Source organism: Trachurus trachurus (genome assembly GCF_905171665.1).
Source record: "Trachurus trachurus genome assembly, chromosome: 5".
Lineage (NCBI taxonomy): Eukaryota > Metazoa > Chordata > Actinopteri > Carangiformes > Carangidae > Trachurus > Trachurus trachurus.
The window spans coordinates 32,126,374-32,144,080 of record NC_139896.1 but is presented as its reverse complement, the minus strand read 5'-3'; the positions used below and the strand labels follow the sequence as shown (position 1 = coordinate 32,144,080).

General features: G+C 39.9%; 2 protein-coding genes across 6 annotated transcripts; both read left to right on the top strand.

The window, feature by feature from the left end:
- The first annotated feature begins 1,255 nt into the window (after window positions 1-1,255).
- Window positions 1,256-4,908, top strand: LOC310985865 (uncharacterized protein). Its single transcript, XM_083971526.1, has 4 exons — window positions 1,256-1,391; window positions 2,563-2,617; window positions 2,722-3,182; window positions 4,244-4,908. The coding sequence occupies exons 2-4, from the start codon at window positions 2,602-2,604 to the stop codon at window positions 4,283-4,285; spliced, it is 519 nt and encodes a 172-aa protein (XP_083827652.1). The 5' UTR covers window positions 1,256-1,391; window positions 2,563-2,601; the 3' UTR covers window positions 4,286-4,908.
- A 394-nt stretch (window positions 4,909-5,302) lies between these two features.
- On the top strand, window positions 5,303-17,211 carry LOC310986716 (poly(rC)-binding protein 2). Of its 5 annotated transcripts, none has more exons than XM_083972766.1 (13): window positions 5,303-5,514; window positions 6,878-7,006; window positions 8,189-8,212; window positions 8,316-8,348; window positions 8,495-8,611; window positions 8,691-8,822; window positions 8,992-9,120; window positions 9,841-9,915; window positions 10,628-10,669; window positions 11,920-11,992; window positions 12,577-12,629; window positions 13,260-13,429; window positions 15,887-17,211. In XM_083972766.1, exons 2-13 carry the CDS (start codon window positions 6,938-6,940, stop codon window positions 15,921-15,923), a joined length of 954 nt encoding a protein of 317 aa, XP_083828892.1. In that variant the 5' UTR covers window positions 5,303-5,514; window positions 6,878-6,937; the 3' UTR covers window positions 15,924-17,211. The 5 variants fall into 5 exon arrangements, with proteins under 5 accessions (XP_083828892.1, XP_083828890.1, XP_083828891.1 ...); XM_083972764.1 differs by having other exon boundaries at window positions 11,893-11,992; XM_083972765.1 differs by having other exon boundaries at window positions 8,676-8,822.
- Window positions 17,212-17,707: the final 496 nt, after the last annotated feature.

The window sequence follows — 17,707 nt, the reverse complement described above, 5'->3', positions numbered from 1 at the left end:
GATCACTATATATAGAAAACTACTATTTTATCATATTGTGAATGTGAGGTATTTTTAAAGTTGAATGCTTGAATGTATGTTAACATGTTTCTTTACTTTTTATTTATTTTGTTGTGTTCACGTCAACCATTCTGTGTTTCTGTCAAAAAAAAAAAAAAAAAAAAAAAAAAAAAAAATATATATATATATATATACTGTACATTATAATTATGTGCATTTTTATTCTTTTTTGTGTGTCTGTAAAAAAAAAATGTAAATATGTTTTTTTATATTTTCTCATGAAAATTCACCCCAGCGGGGTAGCTGGCACATTTATTGAGTGTCTTTATTTAGGTTTCTAATTTGACTGCAGATATCAAGGTTTATCATGGTAGGGAAAAAATCATGTGGAGCTAATAGCCTACTGTTAATTGTGGCTCTGTCACATCACTCTAGTTGCCATGACAACAAGTTATCACGTTCTTCAGAAAAGCTTGGGACAGGGTGTGAATAATAAAATTAATGAATGAATTAATTCAGTTTACGCTGCTTCAGTGTCAGGGTCTGTAGTGTTCATGCATGTAGTGTTCATCAACAAAATAGAGTAATTGTTAATATCAGCAACAGTGCTTCTCCTATGTCAGGTTGGTCTGTTTGCTGTTAGAAAGGCCTCTAGTAACCTAATGGACTCATAATTAAATGCAGCCATGATGATTGTTATTAATTCAGTCATGAAATGTTTAAATATCTGTACTGGTATTTATTATAAAAGCCTAAATTCTTGCCACATTTTTCAGAGACATAATGGAGTTTTTGAACATTTACAAGTTAATTTATGATATTTAAAATTAACTTGACTCTTTTACTCTTCTGTGATTCCTCAGTTCAATGGCCTTCTATAATCTAGAAGGGATTGTATCCACTAACTGAACAAAGTTCAGTTCAGAGTTATTCTGGGTGACATCTTTGTTGTCTTTGTTCAGATGGAAAATTAAAGCAATAGGACACTCTGTGTTGTATTTTACTGTGTTGTAAGACTACATTTACTGATGATCCATGATGTCATGGACTTGTGAGTGACTCACAACCGTTAATAATAATCATTTCACGTCAAGCATGTACGCACACGCGCTTGTGTGTTGTGGACAAACCCGCGTGACCCCTCCCGTTGTAATGACTTATTGGTAAACATCATCACCCCATTATCAATAGAAACTGGTAGATCAGCTTCTCATTCACTGTTCACAGGAATGTCGTCATTACGTAAAGTATGTGCGTATCCTTTAACAGCGGGCGTGGCTTCCTGCTGCTGCTGTTCACCTCAATGCGGAAGACAGAACAGTGAAGGAGCTCAGCTCAGCCTCAGTCTGAGTTCTGGACAAACTTACCTAGAGCCGAGGCAACTTTCTAAGGTAAGTCTATGAAACCTCTCCATTAGCAAACAGTGATTATAAACAGCGACTTTCTGACATAACAAGTCCAAACTGCATCACTCAGATGAGTTAGACCTATGTCTGTGATTTCTGTCACATCATAGGCTACCTGGGGTAAATGATCAAAAAATGTTTTGAAATTACAGGTGATCGTTTAGGGATTATAAAGTAATTAGACATAACATTATATGAGTTGTGATAGATGAGCACGTAATTGTGTTGGAAACGTACTAAAATTATGTAAATTTGTGGTTTCATGTGTTTTGTAAGTTGTTGTAATAAAGTTTTATAACAAAGTAAGCCCATAATCTACTGACGTATACACTTGGTTATCATTTTAAAGGTGCACCCACCTCAGGAGTTAGCAGGCTACTAAATGATACTTTGTTTCAAGTAAAAATGATTCAACCACTTAAAGTCAGCAATATAAGTGACAGCATTATTCTTTTCAGTGTTATATCATTTTAATTTGCCTAAATTATTAAATTTGAATATCACTGTGGCAATATTGTGTATGGAACATTTTATATTAGGCTACTCATGGTCAAGATGGAGCCAATCATAATATCAAATTTTACAAAATAATCACATCGCCTATTTTATTTGTAAAACCAGACCTTGCAAAATAACTAATTCTGTCAAATAAACATAGTGGGGTGGATAAAAATGTATAATATTTGCAATTTTACGCAGAGGGCACATAAATGTAATAATCAAGTAAAAAACAACAACAACAATACCTCGTGCAACACTTAAATAAATAGGTAAATATACTTTATTTGATGTTATAACAACATGGTCTTGAAGTATAAATGTGTGATAATATTTGAAAATGGCTATATTGACAAAAGGCGTATTTTGTAATTCACTTTTATTATGAGTTGTAATAAAGTTTTATAATAAAGTAAGTTTATAAAGTACAGTAGATCTACAGATAGTAGTTTGTATGCAGCATGCAACATATATATGTACAGGCCTGCTCTATAACAACCAGATGTAGTAATAACAAATATGAAAGGTGTTATCTCACATCAGCAGACAAAAGCATTTGGAAAAAAAAAAGAAAAACACTCCTTCCAAAAGTTGCTTTTTACATGTATGTTATATAAATGTTATATTCATTACATTTGAATACTCACTGTTTCCTCAGGTTTTCCTCTGAAGTGTTTGAACAGTCTGGTCAAAAAACATGTGGCCAAATCAAGGTAGAATACGACGCATATCATTTTAATAGTTCTTGACTTGCTTATAGTTGTTTGAAAATATTCAAGGGAAGAGTGAAATGTTCATGTTCATTGATGTGTAACAGGACCCCCGCCTCCAGTGGGCCCACCAAACCCTGCCTACCCTCCTGGCTACAACCCTGCATATCCTGCACCTCCTGGAGGAGTCTTCCCCCACCCTCCTAATCCAACGTTCCCACCTGGTCAGTACCCGGGTGCCATGAACCCAGCCATGAACCCAGCCATGATGCCGAATGCACCTCCAGGGGCGATGCCGTACGGAGCTCCAGGAGCTTACCCTATGGCTCCAGGTGGATATCCAGCGGTCCCTCCCGCAGGTGTTCACCCGGGACCATTCCCAAAATCTCCAAAAGGGGGTCATAAAGGCCACCACAAAGGTCATCATGGAGGAATGAATCCCATGGCTGGAGCGTTGGCCGGAGGAGTGGCAGGAATGGGAATGGGCATGGTTGGACACAAAGCCCACAAAAAGATGAAGAAGATGAAGAAGAAAGGACATAAAGGGAAGCACCACAAGCATGGCAAGGTGAGGTTGCATGTAAAGGTAAACCATGTAAGAGTTATCTAAAGTGGCCCCTCCTGTAGGTGAAAGATCAATGACAATACTAGATAAAAAACATAAACTTGAACCTGCCAACGCCCCACACCCCGAGGCCTCACACTTAATTTCAATCTGCAAACATTACCACTGACTCCATTAGTGCAAAGTGCAGCACAACCAGTGAAACACAGTGCTACTGGGAATTAGCATGACTAAGGCCGGGTTATACACTGTTGCCCATAAAGTTGGAATAATTTTTATGTTGGAATAATTTTGTTTTCAGACACATTCCTCTTTTTATTCCCATTATAAAGGTTAATTGTGGTTTAATTTTCACAGTGATAGCCTATGTTTGGACGAAATTGATCAATACATTGTTGAGAAGATACACTTGATCAAGAATAAATTGCATTGTCACAATCATTTCATGAGAAGAGTTTTTAAAAAAAAATCCAACTTTATGGGCATCAAAGTATTTAATATTATCATAAAATAATTGTTATTATTACTGTAATGATAAATGTTATATTATTAAATACTATACTGAGTTGTGTGAGGACAGAAAGATAGTAGTCTGTTTTATATGACTCTGCAACCAAACATGAGTTTGAATATTGATTATCCAGCTAAATAGCTGAAAAAAGAAATTGTGATTTTCTGTCAGGTAGAAAATTGATACTAGATTAGAAATATCTGCTTGAACGGAAAGAACAAAAAGGAGAGAAAACATAAAAATGCTTGTTTACTCCTAAATACTTGCAAGCCTTGACTAACCTATAGAGACCACAATGATCTCTAAATGCATCTGGGAGTCACATACATCTCAGTTCTTTTGGGGAGGGTCTCATAACAAGTGTGAGATTTAAGATGATAATAACTTTCTTTCCACTTGACCATTGCATAACCTAGTCTACTTAATGAATAATAAGATGTTATCCCCAACCTTTGACCTGGACAATTTAGTTTTTTTTCCCACATTTGTCTTTTGTTTTATCCAGCTTTAATTGAACTGAATATAAATATTTCTTCTTTTTCCCCCTCCACAGTCCTCCAGCAGCAGCAGCAGCAGTAGCAGTGACTCGGACTGAAGACATCGGTTTAAGACAGGGCTTTGGCTTTCACAGATATGCTGCTTCACAAAAGAGCTTTACTATAAATCATAAACACTCAAACAGCATTGTTTCCACTTGTAATGAAAGTTACTGAAAAATGCACATCTACTGTAGTACATCTAGTATGTACTATTTACTATTATTTCACTAAAATTGGATGCAAATGATGCATCCCCACAACAGTAACTTTTCCTGGCACACATGATTTTTTTGTAATGTTTGTGTCAAAGTTTTTGTGTTTTTGGTTTCTTTTAAATAATAAAAAAAGACACTCATACTTTGCAAACATATCGAAGTATTCTCAAGAGGGAATACAGCAAAGTACACACAACTATCTTAACAGATTAATGTTTGCATTAAAAAAAAAGACTTACACTGTGATTTAGTAAAAACAAAAAATGTAAATGTTTCTTTTTTTTTCCTCACAAAGATTAACCTAGAGGAGGCGATGATAGGAGTGAATGTCTTTATTTAGGCCTACTGATTTTTTTCCTCTTATTTTTTAAAAATGTATTATTGTACATTACTTTATGTCATTGCTCGTGATTACTTATAAAGTACCTTTAATTATTCCTATGAAATAAAGAGATGTATGAGAAGTCTGAGTTGCCTGTGTTGTCTCCATTTGCAGTTATAAACCAGTTGCAATACACCTTGCGCCCACTAGTGGCCTTCTACATTTTATTGAAGTTTGTAAATATGAACATATGAGAAAAAACTTATAAAGCATTGTGCCTATTTGACAGTTAATTCTACATACATAATGTGGGGAATCTGTTATTTCAGACTGCAGACCTGGCTGATTTACACCAATACAACTACCGTATGTCTTCATTGTACGCAATAACTTTAAAAAAAATATATAAGATCCTTTTTTTTTTTTTTTTTTTTAAAGCCGCTATATTGTAGCATTTTGTCCAACAAATGTGCTACTAGGTTTTTGTTAAAGGAAGGTTTTTTTTTTGGAGGGGGGGCTTCGGTCAGAGCCGGGATGGGGGGAGTCTGGGTTGGGTGAAAGGGGAAAGTTCAGAGGTGATGATTTTGTTGTCTTTGTGTAAAGGAGTGGAGCTCGATCTCACATCACTCTTCCCTCTTCCCCGAGTCCTCTCTAAACTCTCCCCCGGGTTTCTACCCTCCCGAACCTCTCCCCTTCTACCCTTACAACCCCAACCCTCCCCCCAGTCACTTACCAGCGCAGGAGTCAGGTGAGTTTTATTTTGATTATCGCTGTTTTTATATCTGTTGTTGTGATCAGAAGTGGTAGAAAGAAATCGCGCCCAGCAGCAGCAGCAGCAGCAGCTAGCTGCTAACAGGCCGCACCGCGATGAGCACGCAGTCTCAACGTGGGGAAGTTTGGTGTTAATGTCGCCTTTAAAAACCTCCTGTCTCCTGTTCAGTGTCCGCTCTGGGTCTAAAGAGAGCCACGATACGATGGCTTCAATGATATCTCTTTTGGGACCATTTTTAACAACACTGAGCAATTTAGCTAAGTAGCTAGCGTTGCTAAGTAGCGCGTGCATGCTCCATTCATTTCCCCAACACGGCGCGAGACCGAAATGCTAAACGGCTAACTGACTTTCAACAACATTAATAGTTAAATGGACTTGGTTTAAACTTATAAACATAGCAGTACTCAGCAGATAATATATTTACTTTTCGTTCCGAACATGCTCGTGAGGGAATATTACGAAATACAGCCCCAAGTGTGATACCGAGGGATGAATTGTCCGCATGTTTGTTGATAAACTTGATTCATTGCTAATGATGGAGGCAGCGTTAGCTCGTTAGACCCATATGTTTCCCAGTTAACACTGAGATGCGTCCATGGCCAATTTACTTGTTTAGAGTCGAATAACTGGAGTTAGAGCAGCATCCAGCTGTCGGGAAATAAAATGCACCAAACTAGCAGCATGTAGTTTGCACAGTGAGAGTGAAACCTTAGCAGTTTTTCCTTTTTTCTTTCATCGTAGTACGCATCAGCTTTCATTGGCATTGTCGTTAGCACAGGCTGTGGCACAACTGTATCATGCACTTTATGAAAGGTTTATATGTATTTCCGAAGAGGAAGTTAGTCGTCTGGAAATTTATCATGGTATATTTTTAAATTTGCCACCTAACTTTGCACAGTTAGCCAAAAGATGTGACTAAACTGGATATTTTTAGTTTGTCAAAATTAGTAAGGAAGGGGCCTCGAAATACTTTGTGTCATTATGATTTTTGACTATAACAACCAAGCAAGACTGTATCTGTATTCTCAATAAATATAATATATGAAGAAATGGGTCCGAAATGTTTCAGCCAGTGCATGGATAACCTATGAACTGGCCAGGGGGTATGCAGCATGCTGCTGTAGGTTTATACAACACAGTGAACCACTGTTGTTTAAGTCATTGTTAAGGGACGTGGGATAAAGACCAAAGACACACCATCTGTCTCTCTTCTTTTTGTCACTCCTTATATCTTCTTTCATGTTGTGTGTTCTCTTTTCACCTTCAGTCTTGTCACGTGATCGAGTTTGATATACAATACCTTATCTGTTGTGTGTGTGTGTGTGTTTTGTCCCTTTAGATCCATCTCGGAGACCAAAGACCCCAGTTCTAAACGGACGGAACGGTTGCAGTTGCAGTTATGGACTCCGGTGTGATTGAAGGAGGACTCAATGTCACCCTTACCATTAGGCTGCTCATGCATGGCAAGGTGAGGTCACCCATACAGCTGCTTGTGTCTGCACTCTAATAGCCTATGACGTTATATTTATGGAAATGAAGTCCCCGTGGGGATGGTAAGGGCAGGGACTTTGATGTGATGAGTAAGGGTATTGACACTGATGGCATCATGTATCTCAAAGTAAAGTGGAATGGTGTTTTGGTGTGTTATACAGCTGCGGCTAGCACGTAGGAGATCGTGTTTGCCACATGCCTGAATCTGATGCATATCAAGTATCAACTCAATGTACTACTAAAATATTAAAATGTTCCTCTTTGCTGATGTCTACTTATTTCGGAAATACTGCAATTCTGGCCACCTTCTGAGCTCTGCGGTTATATCCTTTATAGCTACTAAAGTTGCACTCCTCTCCAAATGATCAGAGTAGCTTCAAACATCAAGTAATATCACAAACAGCAATTTCTACCCCTCATTCAAACAAGATTTACCAGCAGGATGTGCTTTGCATTGCAATTGCCACAGTTCACCAATTCACCTGTGCTGTGGCTTTACACTTGTTGCATCTTAAATTCCACGGTGACCTGTTGTTATTGAGACTTCACATGCTGAGATGCCCCGTGGTAAGAAGCAGCTGCTCTAAGTCAGGTTCTGACGCATACGTCCGTCTTTACTGCTGTGAGAGCAAACTGTGCTGCATCCAAAAAATAATATCCTCCAGAAGCGTTTCCTAGCTTGTAGCATCCTAAAACAGGCCCCACTGTAGCTGTGCATTAGTAGTCTACAGCTTGACTACACCCTGTGTCTCACTGTGGTCAGCAGTGCCGTCCTAAGACTGTGTCAGATGAGATAAAAACAAACTCTGACTGTGGGGGAGATGCTGGGAATTCATAATGGATAGTCCTGAGCATTTTTCCCTCAGTTAAAAAAAGAAAGAAAGAAAAAAGAACCAATTGATTGATATTTTGTACCTATTTGTTGTCCTGCTTTAATCAGCAGATGATCAATGGAAGCATCCTCAATTATTATAATGGGTCACCCAGTCATTTCTGAAGATTGTGCCCCTACACTGCTTTGCTCATTTAAGACTCCTCATCACTGACAGATAAACCAGGCTATAGCTATAGAGGCTCGGCGTGTCCTGCTCTGTGGTACTAAAAGTTGTGAAAAGACGATTATACAGTCTAATACGACTCTTTTTCTGTTTTCTTTTAGGAAGTCGGAAGTATTATCGGAAAGGTAAGCCACTGCTTGACACGTTTAATCTTGATCGTCTTTCACCATTTGAAGATGTGTGTTTGTAAGTGTTAACGAGTCTGACTTTGTGATCTTCTGCTAACAGAAAGGTGAATCTGTGAAGAAGATGAGAGAAGAGGTGAGGGCTTTTTTCCCCATTTCTTTACTCTGGTTATGGCACAATTCAGCAGGACAACAGGACACAGTTGGCAGATTTACACCGTTTGTTACTAATCTTCCAAATCTCTTCATATTCTATTTGCTTTCCTTCTTCCTCCTCTGTAGAGTGGGGCTCGCATCAACATCTCTGAGGGCAACTGTCCTGAGAGGATCATTACATTGGCAGGTCCAACCACGGCCATCTTTAAAGCATTCTCCATGATCATTGAAAAGCTGGAAGAGGTAAGTCCCGTTTTATACTCGCTAACAAATTTGCAGTGACCAGCCTAAATACCAACCAGATTAGCTTTTTTATTCACAGGACATAAGCAGCTCAATGACAAACAGCACAGCTACCAGCAAGCCCCCAGTGACCCTACGCATTGTGGTGCCTGCCAGCCAGTGTGGCTCCCTCATTGGGAAAGGTGGCTGCAAAATCAAGGAAATTCGAGAGGTACGCAGAGATGAGAGTGTATACAAAAGAAAGCTGTAACACAAAAACATGTGGGCTCAAAAATCTTCAATGTAATGTGACCATTTCATTGTGCATGTGGGATTTAGTGCATCAAACACTGATCTGGTCTTATATTCTTTTCTTCTTTCTCTCCGTCTGTCTGCTTCAGTCAACCGGTGCTCAGGTACAAGTGGCAGGAGACATGCTCCCCAACTCCACGGAGCGCGCCATCACTATCGCAGGCACTCCCCAGTCGATAATCGAGTGTGTGAAGCAGATCTGTGTGGTCATGCTTGAGGTCAGTGGACACATGAAAGCAATGAAGCAAAATGAATTGGCAGCTGTTGTCCTGTAAATTAATAATGTGAAATGCTGCGATCTCTGGACCACTGGCTGTTGTGTTTTTGGGCTTGAAACATGAAGGTCTTCAGCTGATCGATAGCAGCTGGTAGAACTTTAAAGGTATTATAAACACTTTAGGGCCCTGTATGAAATTTAATTACAGAATTTACATATTTTAGCATAATTATATGCAATACAGGGAAATACAAACACCCAATTGAGACAGATGTTCAAAGGATGAGGCGAAGCTATATCATCCTGTGTCTTTAATATTACTGTTACCAGGTTAAAACTGGATTGCACCATATGAGGTTTAACTTTTAAACCAGATTAAACCGTTTCTCAAATCAAAATTCAGCAGCACCAAAATTAAAATTCAAGCCTCTTTCAGCTCAGTTTAAATAAATAAACTGTGCTTCACTAAACTAAGTTTCATTTGAAATGTTGCAATTAACTTGAACTTAATTTTAGAAACTGAATTACATTTTTTTTGTTTGTTTTTGTTTTACTAAACTCTAAATAAAGCTAATTTTAAATCAAATGAAATACTGTTGCTGCAGTCGAGCCATAGTGTATTACAGCAGCAGTTCACTATTAATGTAACTTCGATTTCTTCCAGCATATGACATGTGATATGTGTAGTAATGAAGTGATGCATCTTTTGTCTCCTGTACAGTCTCCCCCTAAGGGGGTCACTATCCCCTACCGACCCAAGCCCTCAGGATCGCCCGTCATCTTTGCAGGAGGACAGGTATATACAACACTTCAGAGGGGCACGGGATCCCACGTGTGTGTTCATGATGTATTGGGGGGTGGGGGTATTTATGTTGCAGTAGTTAGTTTTGATCAGGATAGAATATCATATACCTAGAAACCTTTAATGTGATGAAAAGGCTCAGAAGTTCCTTACCTCAAAGTAAAGTAATCTCTCAAATCAAGCGTGGCTCTCCTACGCTCAGCAGTCACTTAGGTGAGCAGCTGTTGAAGGTATTTGAAAATGATAGTCTGATCATTCAATATTTGCCCTAGAGGCAGTTTATTACAGGGCCTTTTATCCGTTTGATTACACAGTCTGTTTCATTGTTTTGAACATTTGCTTTCTAAAGTGAAGTGGCCTGTTTCCTGCTATTGTCGGTCTGAACCAAACGCTTTCTGGTGCTTGTCGGAAGTGCTTGAAGGTTCTTTTTTATCTTTCTAAATGCCTTTTTTTATTCTTTGAAGGAAAAAAATCTCTCCTTCTGGTTTTCCTTAATTCTACTGCAATGTCTCTAAAGATTTCACTTTTCCCAGAAATGTGGAGATTTTGGACAAGACATACCTGTTGATATTCTTAGATCATATAAATCTGAATTTATAAAAAGCTTCAGTGAGATGTATCCACTAGGAGGATGTGGCCGGAGCACTACGGTGTCCGACACACTCAGATGTGAGGCCTATGAAAGCTTTGTTCTCATTTGTTTCAGGCATATGCCGTACAAGGACAACACGCGATTCCACAGCCAGATGTAAGTGCAGTAGACATTTTTACATGAAACACCCCCACCCACCCTCTCCCTCCCCTCCTCCTCCCTCCACCTCCACACATAATTACAACTGTTCTCCTCAAAAGTACGCCCACCCACCCGCACAACCCTCGTTTTCCAGCCTGTAACTGTGGATACACTTGCCCCCTTATTTTATTTTACTGTGCCCCCCTGTTCAGCCCACTATTATCAGATTTTTGGAGAGCAGCTCTGTTAGTACCTCATGTTTGTGTAGTCCCTCAGTTGACTGGCAGTCGGTCCTCAATGAAGATGACATTTGTTGTTTGTGTTTGTCCAGATTCTCCACTGTTCCATGAATAATAATCTGTTCCTGCTGCTCACTCTTTTCTTTTTTTTCCCTTTTTTGTTCCGTCTTGTTTGACATGTTTTGTTCATCGCAGCCTGTCCCAAATAAAAATGCTTTTTTTTTTTTTTTCCCTTTCCCAGCTTTATTAACCCATCATTATTAGTTCATGCTCCGCCTGTGTGTCTCTTTACTTAACTTTATCTTCTTTTATTTTAATGAGTTTTTTAGATGTTTGTTCAAAAGTTTTGGTTGTGTTAGAACGAACAGATATTATAAGCTTTACCTGTCATTGAATAGCAGTAAAGTAGAAAGTACCGGTCGGATAAGAAGCTGTATGATAAAACATATGCAATCAGATATATATAAAAAAAAGCTGTCATTATGTAATAGTTAAAGTGTCTTTATCAAGGAGATACGGAAAACTCATCTCTTAAGTATTCCCTTCCAGCTGTGATGGAGATAACTTGTAGAGTGTTAAGCCACGTATCTGTCTCAGTTCATGTCTGGGTCCTGTATTGGTGTTGGTTAGGAAGTCCTCTACATATTGAGAGCTCCCCTCCTTGTGTTTTGTTCCCTGACCCTGAAGACCAGAGAGAAGCAGCCTGCACTTTGGATGAAAGCCTATGGGGTACCCAACATAGACAAGTCCCAAAACACACTGATTGACAGACACCAGTGATCCACGCAGAGTTTTTTTTTTCTTTTCAAAGCACAAAAGATCTTTCTACACACTGCTATATTAACCTAAGTGTGTGACGTTGTTTGTTTCTGTGTTTGGAAGGTCCTCTGTGTGGCTGTCTGTACTGACTGTGATTTTTTTTTTTTGCTCTGTTTTTCCCTCTTCCTGTGTTTTCCATTTCCTCCACCTCTCTCCCTGTCTCCTCTCTCACTCTCACAGTCTTCCTCTGCTGCTATCTCTCCACAGCTCACCAAGCTTCACCAGTTGGCTATGCAGCAGAGCCCCTTCCCCATCGCACCAAGCAACCAGGGATTCACTGGTACGCAGCACGACATGAGCCACCGCCTGTCGATGCAGCACTTTATTAACTCGTTTGCCGAGGAGCACGATCGGTTTGCTGGCTTATCGGTTGTTTTGCGTCTTCAGACATATTTGATGAAAACAAGAAATGCATTGTCATTTGAATACACTGATAAACCCAAAAAGACTTCACTGATCGTCCAGGGCAGCTTAAATGTTTTAAATCCCACGTTTTCTACAGACACCTGCTGGACTGTGACCGCGTCAGTCTTCTCTGTCCAGCGTTGGCTCGCCATGATTTTTCTTTGGATTTTTGGTTGCATAGATTTGTCGTTTTACCTGCAGAGATCAGTTCCCCGATAAAGTTTACGGATACAGCTGCTATGTCAGGTCCTTTTTTGGCACGAGCTACTTGTAAAAATCCTTAGTGTGATTGGAAAGAAGATGTCGTTGGGATAGATCACAATATAAAAACGTCAGATTGCCTAATTCTCATCTAACAACATCTTGATATCCTGTCATCCAGGTGGCTGCACACTTTGTATTACCTGTGGACTCATTTGCAACATTGTTTTGGTTATTTAACTGTTGTTTATTTTTCAGGGATAGATGCTTCTGCTCAAACCAGTTCCCATGAGATGACCATTCCAAATGATGTAAGTGCAAAAAGTAGCTTTTTATCACTGTCGAGCAGTTAAAGTTGAGGCTTGTTGTCTCATCCATTCACTGTTTCAATGCTAACCCCAACCCTATTCTGTGAGACTGTAGTTAAAGGGATAGTTCAACATTTTGGCAAATTGGCCCATTGCCATAATCCCTATAGTTTTAGGAGTAGGTTCGTTACCTTTAATTGTCAGTGCAAGCTATTTTTAGAATGGTGGAGCAGAGCTGTGAGCTGCACAGAGCTACGCTATGGAAGCTCATGGGATTTTGGATTGTGTATTGGATTGTGTATTTGATGAGTTTGATGAGGGAAAACAAGAAATCCCATGAGCCTCTGTAGTGTAGCTCTGAGCAGCTCTGCTCTGCTGTTCTAAAAATATCTTGCACCGGCAATTAAAGGTAACAAACCTACTCCTAAAACTATAGGAATTATGGCAATGGGCCAATTCACCAAAATGAAAACTAAAACTAACAAAACTATCCCCTTTAAGAAAAAAAAGAGTACTTACAACTCATTATTGTGGCTCATCCCAGGTGGCTGTCTTTATCATGTGTTCATTATGTAGATGAGGTCTGCCCAGCTCTGTTGTGATGCTTAACGTTCCCGCTCTCCTCCACTGCAGCTAATTGGGTGCATCATTGGCCGCCAGGGAGCCAAGATCAATGAGATCAGGCAAATGTCAGGCGCCCAGATCAAGATTGCGAATCCAGTGGACGGATCGACCGACCGCCAGGTCACCATCACGGGCTCGCCTGCCAGCATCAGCCTGGCTGAGTACCTCATCAACGCCAGGTGAGATAACCAGTGATGGCATTTGTTAACAGGTTTTTGATTCAGTCACAGGTTTTGAGACATGAAAACGTTGCATCAGTTGAATATCAGTTGAATATGAGCTAGAAGTTATAAAAAACTTTACTCGGGCCTATCGGGTGTTTTTTCCTTTTTTTTTTGTCCTCAATCTTTTCTTGCTCTCAGGCTGTTGTGCAGGGCTGTCACATTTCATTTCTCCTAATCTAAACTTTAGAAGAACATCCCAGTTTATGTGCCTACTATCATGTGCTCTTCCATGACTGACCTAACCTGCTTATGTGCGCAATGCACCTGACATCGCTCCATCACAACAGATGTGATCTTTTTTCCCCTCCCCCCTCTCTTTGTTTTTTTTCTTTGTAACTGACACTTTTATTTCTAATGAAGCTTTTTTTTTTTTTTATCCTGTGTTTTGGTCTCTTCCCTGAGTGATCCCCTCCCCACCCCTCCCTCCACACACACACTCCCCACCACTCTTCCGACCCCCTCCTCTCCCCTCCCACCCATTGCTCACCAGCCTGCCCTGTGACCCATCCCGACTGTGTTGTCCCTTTCTCCTTGTCTCTCTTTCTACAGTGTAGAGTCCTCTAAACCTCCTCCCTCCTCCTCCTCCTTGAACCCTGAACAGACCAGCCTGTGCCCTCCCTCCACCTCTACTACTACTACTACTACCACTACTACTACTACTACTACCACCACCTCCTCTGCCGCTACCTCCTCCTTCTCTTCCTCCTCCTCCTCTTCCTCCTGTGTGGTGCCCCCCTCAGCCTCCATCCCTCTGTCCTTGTTGGCTCCAGGGCCGCCTCCTCCCTCCTCCTCTTCCTCCTCCTCCTCCTCCACTGATTCCCTGCTCCCCAGCTCTCCTGCCTGTGTGTCGAGTCTCCTCAGTCTCAAGCCCCTCCCTCTCCTGGCCCTCCATGTTGTCAGCGGGGCCAGTAACCCCGCACACCCAATCCCCACTGAGCCCAAAATCGCCCCAGAGCTCGGCTCCAAGTCTAAAAGGCGAAGGCTCTCCCCTTACTAACGAAGGAAACATAAGTCATCTACTACTAAAGTACTGACAATGCTCTTTGTTGTCTGTACCTGCACTTGCTTTTGTATCTGGCTGTGCCATGCCATGCTTACTACAGAAAACAAATGCGCACAAACAAGTGATATACAGCCAGGAAGATGGTTGCTGCCATATTTATAAACTAGATACCTGTAGATTGATCTGGCCTGTCTCCTAAAGAAACGACATGTTGAGTGCATTATATTTTTCAATAACTCTGAACTTAGCATGGACGGTGAATTATTTCACTGATGTACCGAAGCATTTCTCTCTTTGTGTAAAAGCTCTGCTCAGGTAGCGGCTCTCTTTTAAGATGTCAAATTGTATTTATGGGGATAGTTTTTTCTTGTAGTGAATTTTAAGTGACTAATGTTAGCTGTCATAACGGAGAGTATATATGTATCACTTTTTTCTGCTTTCTGTGTAAGAAATTATTGTAATTTGAATTCCAACAAAATCTGCCCTCAGGTATCAAAGGCACCAACTCCCGCTTTTTTGTTATTAAAACCATCAGTTAAGCCTCAGCTTCGCTGGCAGAGTTAAAGATGGATACCAGTGTTATGTCCATACAGTGAATATTTAACTGGAGTAAGAAGTAGTTATCTTAGCGTAGCATAAAGATGAGCAGAAGTTAAAAAAAAAAAAAAACCTCCCTTCTTTTAAGACAGCTGATTGTCATGTTGTAATGCAGTTGCTTAATATGTACAGTGTAGAAGTGAGCTGTTGTGGGTTTTATAGCCATTTGTGTGTTAGGCTTTTTCTTGGAAATCACTTCTTGGCCTGAGAAGTACACAATCTGACTAAGAAATAGTCCAACTCATGTCCTCCTTTAAAACCACAAGTGTTGTTCTTTGGTTACACTCACAACACTTTAGTTTGTGGACGGATTAAACAAAGAGGATGCAGTGTTTTGGTTCCTGAGCAGCAGATGAGGTTTGTAGGAGATAGGAGATTGATCCCCATGGCTTACAGTCCGTATGCTCAGCTAAGATGACCAGTGTATGGACATGAGAGTGGTGTTGAACTTCTAACTCACCCATTTCTAAGCAAGAAGAACAAATATGTGCATCTTCCAAAAACATTGACCTCTTTCTTTTTACACAGCTCCATTATCAGACAACTCGGTATCATTTTCAGATCTGACTCATCAGCTGTTGAATTAAAGCTATCATTGACAATAGGAGCAGCCAGACTGGACACCTGATGATCTTTTCTATATCAGAGCATAAAATTCCCCATTCAGTAAATCCATCTGATCTGCATCTACTGTTTTATTCTATTATTGTAATGTACAGTTAATAAGGTTGACATTTATCTTGTCCGTTGATTGCATGCCTTATTCTCTCTCCCTCCCTGGTCTCCGGGTGTCTCTCTGTCTGTTTCTCCAGGCTTTCCTCTGAGGCCACAGGACTGGCTGCCAACTGATAAGACACTGCATCTGCACTAAATCTCACTTTTATATCATCGGCTACCATAAAGCAGTCAATGCAACTATCCGACTTAAGAGTTTATATATTATACTGCCTCTTCCTCATTTTGAAGGTCAACCGCCACTGATTTGATCCGCTGAGTTCATTATTTATTTTCTTTTTGTTCTGGTTTTTAGTCAAAAGAAGCAAACAATTAGGTTTTTAATTCCCTGTTTTGAGTCGAGTTGGAGGTTTTAATGATTTGTTATTAGACTTTTTTTTTCTTTTTTTCCCCCCTGGATGGATCCCTCGCTCTCTTCCCTTTTTTTTCTTTCTTTGCCATCACAGAGGAGTAGAGTTGGAAAACTCTGAATAGGCATATAGATTTAGTTCTATACAGTCAGTTTTTTTCTTTAAAAAGGAAAAGACAAAAAAGGAAAAATAAACAAAAGTATCAAAAATAAGAATAGAGTGACTGTTTTATTCTGTGTTTATATACGCCCCGACCCACCTCACCTTTTTTTTTCTCATCCAGTTCCACAAAGTCGGTCTGTCCACTTCCATGTCCACACTCACTCGCTTTAAATATACACGGCGTTCTCCCCCTTGGTCACCTTTTTTCAATTGAAGTGCTTGTAACATGGATTATGCTCGTGTCACTGAGGAGAATACGTAGCTGTACATGCACTGTCACTGATTATATTTGGTTATGACGACAAATGTTTTAACTCTCACAGTTGAATTTATCCAGATTATTTAAAATGTGTATTACTACGCATGTCAGTCCCTCCCCTCTCCTCCCTCCCTCTCCCTCCCTCCCTCCCCTCTACACGTCATTCCTGTTCTCCCCCTCTCCTGGTCCTGAGATCATGTGTTGATATTTTGCTGGGATGGGGGGTTTTTCGGGGTTTGGGCTTGGCTCAAGGGATCGGAAGCAGAGGGTTCTCCTCGCTTTTTTTGTAAAGACTGATATATACTAAAAAAAAAATGTTGGAATATTTGTTTTAAATGGAGGAAATATTTTTTTTTAACTACCAAAGGGGGGTTAACTCCTGGACACTGACTGATCTGTCTATTAAATGTGATGAGGCTGAGAACTGAAATCATTGAAGCTCTGGAACTAGACAAAGAAAGGGTTGTGATTTAACACTAGTTTCCTGCTCTTTGCTTTGCTCAAGTCAGAATTTATTTTATTTTTTATTTGCAGGAAAGAAAACTTTTGTGCACGTTTTTGAGACTGTAGACCTGGGTGCCACAACATTGTTAAAAAAATACGGAAATAAAGATGTGAAATGCTCAAACCACAGATTTTCCTGAGTCTTCTGTCATTGAACACACGAGTTAGCTTTTTTAGAGGTTTGACTTTTATTTTTAAATTGTTTCTTAAATATATTTATTGTACAGTTACAATAATGCAGTATAAAAAAAGAAAACATTTCAGTTCATACCAGGTTGTTTCAATCGGCATCAAAGAAAACACAAGTACCTCCACAGTCGAGACACTAGAGGGCAGTAGTTTTGCTTTTTGGCAACATTTTATCCTGCGTGAGGATTTTTAGCTTTACACCATGGGGGCTCAATCAGTTTTAAAACGCTCTATAAATGTATACTTTAAAATATAACACCAGATTTAAAAAAGAAAAGAAAAAACAAGCTGCCATTTATAGCTTATTGAGTTTGACCCGATGGGTCGTGTTAATGGAACAGGATGTAATGTGCTGTTGTAGAGTCAGATTGAACCACGTGCACATAAAGAAGGCTTGTCAAGAGACACAAGTACATCAGAGCAGCACAGTTTTA